The 7,103-nt window shown below is 45.1% G+C and overlaps 1 protein-coding gene across 1 annotated transcript; it reads left to right on the forward strand.

Annotated features, from left to right (window-relative positions):
• The first annotated feature begins 1,869 nt into the window (after positions 1-1,869).
• On the forward strand, positions 1,870-5,668 carry LOC133277483 (histamine H3 receptor-like). Its single transcript, XM_061469340.1, is given in 5 exon segments — positions 1,870-2,166; positions 2,246-2,412; positions 4,244-4,588; positions 4,590-4,646; positions 4,648-5,668. Coding segments are annotated over 5 exon segments (1,302 nt in total). The 5' UTR covers positions 1,870-1,910; the 3' UTR covers positions 5,125-5,668.
• The last annotated feature ends 1,435 nt before the right edge of the window (positions 5,669-7,103 follow it).

Here is a 7,103-nt window from a genome sequence, read left to right on the forward strand (position 1 = left end):
ATGCTGGCTGTCACCAAGCACCTTGTTGTTTTTCATGTGCCTTAGCATGTCTTCCAGGAGAAACTGCTCCAAGATTTTGCCAGGCACAGAGGTGGGACTGACTGGTCTGTAATCCCCCGGGTCATCCATTTTCCCCTTCTTGAAAATGGGGCTTCTATTTCCCTTTTTCCAGTCGTCGGGAACTTCACCAGACTGCCATGATTTTTCAAATATGAAGGACAGTGGCTTAGCAACTTCATTTGCCAGCTCCTTCAGGACCCGCAGATGGATTTCACCAGGCCCTATGGACTTGCATACATTCAGGTTCTTAAGATGGTCTCGAACCAGATCCTCTCCAACAGTGGGCCCAGGTCTTCGTTCTCACAGTCCTTTTGGGGGTAAGGGCACTGCTACCCTGAGAATACATGCTCACCCTCAGCCACGTAACAGACAAGTTATTAAGCCACTCTTACTTGTCTTACCTGAGGTCCCTTTGAACAGATTTTTAGAAAGCTACCAAAACTTCCTCTTGTGCTCATCAACAGGGAAGGGCTCATTGGAAATGTGATGCTCCAGGGCAGCCTTGGATGCAGCGATCATGAGATGGTTGAATTCGAGATCCTCAAGACAGTGAGAAGAGCGTGCAGCAAGCTCACTGCCCTGGACTTCAAGAGGGCAGACTTTGGCCTCTTCAGGAACCTGCTTCGGAAGGTCCCATGGGATACAGCCCTAGAGGGCAGAAGGGCCCAGGACTGTTGGTTGATATTTGTTATTTCAAACTGCAGATTCATACTAATCTTCTACAAAAGAGCTTACCACATGTGAAACATTGGCAGAATTAAGTGAAGATTATGTGCATCCCATAATAGGTTTTGAGCAAGTCCTGTTTTCTTTTAATGATAAAGGAGCTGTAATGAAGACAGCAAGTCTCAAACTGCTTAGTCTCTAGGGAACTCTCATGGGAGGGAAGTCAAAGCCTATCAGTGGTGACATATTTTAAGGCAGATAATGATACAATCGGCCAAATAATAATAGTAGAGGCAAGCAGCATTTCCTCTCTTGAATTACCCTTCAGCTTCCACAGGCTTCAGCAGCCTCTGCAGCTCATTCGGGGGTTGCTGTGCCCCACTCCTCTGCCTCAGCACTGTCAGCCGTCTTGACAGAAGCTGGAAGACACCTTAGCCTGTTCGTGGCTGCTCAGGTCAGGTTTCTGGAATAGACCTGACTTCTGCGATAAAACTGGCTCTCCAACATGTTTGTTAGAACACACTTTAAAATATCACATAAATCCACTGTCAGTTTTGGAAAGTGAGGTCTCAGAAATACCGCGTTCCTCCAGGCTTTGTGGACACGAGTGGCTAGGCACAGCAAAGAGCCCTTCCTGGTGCAGAGCGACCGAGGTGACTGCAGTCCGGCCCGTGCCGGGGGCTCGAGGCTGGAGATCACCAGAGGCACAAGATGGCTGCCCAGACCTTAGCGGGGCATGGCGGAAAGCAAAGATCACCCAAGGGCCCTGTGGACCGCAGGACAGGGCGGCAGGTAGGGTGTCGGGCACGCGCCACAGAAACAGGGCTGGCGACTGAGACTACCCCATCAGGGACAGCATGTGAGGAGGGAACTGGGAGAGCCGTTGGGGGAATGCGCGGGCGGCCACGGGGGAGCCGTGAAGAGGGGCAGGCGGCCGCTGGAACCGCTACTGCATGAGCTTCGCAGGACGGGCTCGTGAGGGAGCCCACCCACAGGCAGCGGGAGCGGAACTGTCCCGCCCGCAGACTCCGCAAGTGCGGCCACTCCGCGGCCACCCCCAGCCCGCCGCGCCGTGTCTGGCCCCTCCTTCCGCCGGCGCGGGCTGTGGCGGGGTGGTGGCAGGGGCAGAGCTGCGCTGGGCAGCGGCCGGGCGTGGGGGGCAGTGCGGGTCGCCGCCGGGAGCCATGGGCCAGGAGTTGCCGTGGCTCAACCACTCCGGCAGCCCACGGGCGGCAGGCAGCGCTTGTACGGGGGACGGGCAGCGTGGAGGGCCCTTCGCAGCCGCCACCGCCGCGCTGCTGGCGGCTTTCATGGGGCTGCTGGTGCTGGCCCCCGTGCTGGGCAATGCCCTGGTCATTCTGGCTTTCCTGGTGGACCGGAGCCTCCGTAAACAGGGCAACTTCTTCTTCCTTAACCTGGCCATCGCCGACCTCCTGGTGGGTATGTTCCGGGGCGCTGGGAGGGGCAGAGGGCACCGGCCCGCGGGGCTGCCGTTGTCACCGCCGAGCTGTGTCCGCAGGCGGCTTCTGCATCCCACTGTACATCCCCTACGTGCTGACGGGCGAGTGGAGACTCGGCAGGGGCTTGGGTAAGCTGTGGCTGGTGGTAGACTACCTGGTGTGCACCGCCTCAGTCTTCAACATCGTCCTCATCAGCTTCGACGGGTCCATCTCAGTCACCAGAGCGGTAAGGGCTGGGCAGGGGTCGGGGGGCTAGGTGGGCTGCCCTGTCAAGCAGGAGGATTTGCTTCAGTCACCGGGCTCTCAGCCCCATCGCACCTCACTCAAACCGCTCAGCAGACAGGGGAATCAAGGCAGTTCCCCTCGGTCCTGGAAATAGTTCTGGGAGTAATCAACTTTGGCACAAAAGACATTTGCTTCTCACTTTCACATTGGAAGAGGTACTCTGCTTTACCAGCAGGCACAGCCTTAGCTGCTGCTGTTTCAGCTGAGTACTAGAGAGGTTTCACTTAGTTATTTTTCAGCCCACTGCCTCACCTACATTTCCTTAAAATGTTATTTTAGTTTCATTGCTCATTCTAAGTCACACTAAAAGACAATTATGCTTTTTGGCAAACAGCACAAAGAGGCTGCAAGATAATTTTAACAATTCATATGCAATGATGTTTTACCAAATTCTTTTTGAAGAGGGAAAAATGAACAGATTCGTAAACAGTCAACACACAGAATTCCTTTATTTTCTAGGTTCTGAATTAGCCATGATTTTTGCTTTCATAAAACAAACTCATTACTATCCCAATAGTATAAATATAAACTGGATGCTTTCAGCAAGGAAAACTGGTTATAATAAATTATAATAATTAGCCACTTTTACATACTTCAGATCAATCCCCATATAAAAATGCCTTCCCAGGCAAGAGTACAGAAGCTGCCAGTTGGATTAGGGCAGTGTAATAACATATAAGCAGGAATTTCTGAAGTTCTAAATTATTCTCCATATCAATAAAAATGCTAATCTTCCTACAAGACTGCCCCTGAAATCATTCATAGCTTTCTTAGGGATTGCAAAATCAGACCCGATTCAGACAAACTCAGGATTCCTCATCTTTGTGGATATTCTACCAGAACAGCATTGGCTTTGGAGAGTGAGATCCACAGACTGGGGCAGTAATCATGAATCCTATACAGAATTCAAGCTTGAGGACTTCATAACCCAAAACACTGCGTGGCCACATTAAAGCTTTGAAGACTGAATTCCAATTCACTATATGAATGTTGTCCAGTACACCAGGGAATTAGACTGTTGAGAACATCATCTTGATTTTAAGATTCTACTGAATGTTACTGCTCATATGGTTTACTGACAATTTTTTTGTACCTTAGTTTCTTTATTTTCTAAATAAGGGAAATCAGTTACTCTTCTTGTAAAGCACTTTGCGGACCACAACACTCCATCTATACATCTTAATTGCAGAGAAGAGTTCTGCAAGTCTTCAAAAAAGAAAGTCATAAAAGAATGAAATTAATCATACCAAACAAAATTAAAAGCTGTTTCTTGTGGTGCTATTTTCACATTAAGGAAAAAAAAGGCTATCTTTCTACAAAGCACAAAGAAAAGAACTTACATGGATGTTCTATGAATTCACATGCTTTTATGTATTTGAAATTAAACTATTTAAAAAAATCTAAATAAGTGGATTCTGAAGTGCTTCTTTTAGACGTTATGTAAACTGGTGTCACAGGTAATGCGACTGAATACACAAGCAACTGGTGACAACCACTTCTAGGAATAGCGGCAGTTGTTTGCCTTGGAAAAGCCTTGGTTTTCCAGCTTTTAAGATCTGATGCACATTCTCAAAACGTATCCAGCCGCCTTGATACTGTTTGTTGGAATTCCTATTTCAGAAACAGCTTTTCCATGGTACTGGTAAGCTTGGTATAACCCCTCACCCCTAAACCAATACATTATCAACCCTCACAAATCACTGAGGGGGCCATCTCCAGACGACCATGTTTGAGATACTAGTAATGTATGTGACTTCACTTCTCTCTCTCAGGTCAGTTACTGGGCTCAGAAGGGGATGACCAGAAATGCAGTGCTGAAGATGATCACTGTATGGATTGCTGCTTTTCTTCTCTACGGTCCAGCCATTCTGAGTTGGGAGCACATTGCCCAAAAGAGCATTCTCCCTGAAAGAGAATGTCATGCAGAATTCTTCTACAACTGGTATTTCCTAATGATTGCCTCTACTATTGAATTCTTTACACCTTTCATCACTGTTACATACTTAAGTATTTACCTCAACATCAGGAAATGCACATCCCTGAGGAAAGAAAACCTACCACCTCTTCAAGAGGACTGTGAAATGAGTTTCCCAGGGGAAAAAAGGGAACACACTATATTTTTTTGTAAAATCTGCTGACAGACACAAACATGAGAAGAGAGCTAGTAGCTTTTCTCCCCCACAAAAAGGCTTCAAGGGTTAGCGAACATATGCATGGCAATCAGTCACAAAATCTGAATGTCAGTGAAGACCTTCCACCACTCCAGGTGGAAGTCGAGACCAAGCCTCATAGGAGTGGTTTCTACAAAACTACAGAAGGCATATACAGCACTATCAGCAGAGTGGACACGGCTGACACCATGGCAAACAGATTTAGACTTTCCGGGGATAAAAGAGTAGCAAAGTCTTTAGCAATTATTGTATGTGTGTTTGGTTGGTGTTGGGCCCCATATACACTTTTGATGATCATCAGAGCAGCTTGCCATGGCCACTGTGTGCAGTATTCACTCTATGAGACCTCATTTTGGCTTCTGTGGGTGAACTCAGCCATTAACCCTGTTCTATACCCTCTGTGTCACATGAACTTCAGGAGAGCCTTTATAAAACTCCTGTGTCCGGGAAAAGCCAAAATTCATCCTCATATTTTTATGTGAAAAGCGTGAAGTATCTTCCTTTCAGTGGGAGCATGAACTGGCTAATACTGATCTGCAAATACTACAATCATCCACATAGCTGGAGAAATCACAGCAATGAAGAGAAAGATAATTTCTCAAAGCTCTTTGGGAATTATGCCGACAGTATATTTTCTGGTAATGGTGCACTAGCATTACAGTACTGAAAAGGGAATACAACATTTATGGCCAGTAATAAAAGTTCAGGCTCTTTCACTTTTCATGATTGTAAATCCTGTTGGTAAGGAATTTCATAAAGTCTTAACCTTGAACCTGTTACATTTTACCCCCAAACCCACTCTAAGATACCAAGGGTCTCAGCTGTTAAATGTAGGATGCTTTTCCCTCCATTTAGTGACAAGCCAGATGAGATCATGACCAATGCAAAAAACTAAATACTGGTGTCTAGGAAAAGCATGGAACAAGAGGAAACCGGACTGGTCAGGTTAACAGAGCAGCTGATCAATTGTAGCAGGTAAGACAGCACTGATTTCAGTGGAAAAGGTGACTAAGAATTGTAGAACTAAGTTCAATAGGAATAAAAAAGGTGTTTGAGCTCTGGATATAAGCTATGAGAATTGAGAGAGTTCATGTACTGGATGAGTTTCCCACCTCAGCTATGATTTCCTCCCTGCCCCTGCCTGGATCCTGCATTGGCAGGAATCTACTCAAGTCAAGCCTCTGCTCCTCCTCACAAGACTGACAGGTATTACTCTTCTATCTTTTGCTGTAAGTATTGAGTAAGCATGATTAGTCTGAGATCTATGTCAGACAGATCTTGCTATAGACACAACTTTAGGTAAACTTCGCTTGGAGTTATTTTTACATTTCCAATTAGCCTTCTACTAGTTCTGAAAAAATGTTGTCTTCCCCTACCCGATCCATTGGATCAAGTCACAGTGGAAAAAAAAAAAAAAAAGATCTGAAGTGTTCAGACATTTTCAAAGTCATGTATCACGAAAACCACAACTTAGAAAAGTCTGTTAAACTTTATAGCCTTGCTACTGTGTGTTTGAAAATCAAGAACCAACAACTACATACTGCTGTTGCCATTTTGCCTCTGCCACTAGAGAAGCTTGAACAGGTAGATCGCAAGTTTTGACTAGACTTGTCCTATAAGAGGTATCAGTTTGAACATCATTAGTGATTCAAGTTTATTTCCACCATCATAAGCATTTTCTGCATAGCTGAACAGACACTTTACTGGCAGGTGATAGCTACTGAACAGCTGTAGTTGTCCACTGCCACAGCCAAAATGCATATTAGTACAGTCAATTTTAAAGTTTAAAGACAGTATTTTGAAATCATTTACTTTGTGAAATTTCAATAAAAGCAATTATAACTGTGGACGAGTCGTAGCTTTGTAGCCTTAACAAGTGGTACACGGGAAAAAGCACTAGCTACAACATTTGGGTTACTGCAGTTGAAACCACCACAAAACGGTTATTCAAAGACAGTTCCTAAGTTGCAAGGGCCAGCCTTGAGCTTTAAACAAACATGGTTAGCAAATACTGTATACTAGGAGGGCATATTGCTACTACATGAGTGGATCTACATGAACATGATCACCATGTTCTGCTATGGATGTTTTATAATAAAACAATCAACTTAAGAGTTCTCTTAGGAGGAACATTATCCAGATACAGAGCAACATAAAGGTTTTTCAACAGCATTAATTACATCACTTGGGCAAGTAAAGCCATTAGATCATCTACTCATTCCTCCTCCCCTCCAAGACAGACTTACACATCAGTAGATCAATGAAATTGTTGTCTACTCCCTAATTCCTGTTTCTTAGGATCATATTTGCCTTTTTTATAAAACATGTTACACTAAATTATTGGAGTCTCATTCACTATCTAATCAAGCCAGGTCAATTTTCACAAGTGGTCAACTGAAGAAATAAGGAAGTTCAATCAGTTAAACTTTAGAACATTACATTCAGTTAAGGTAAAACAAAA

Source organism: Pezoporus flaviventris, unplaced genomic scaffold, assembly GCF_033815535.1.
Source record: "Pezoporus flaviventris isolate CSIRO_AGI_PZ_B2104156 unplaced genomic scaffold, CSIRO_AGI_Pfla_v1 ptg000056l, whole genome shotgun sequence".
NCBI lineage: Eukaryota > Metazoa > Chordata > Aves > Psittaciformes > Psittacidae > Pezoporus > Pezoporus flaviventris.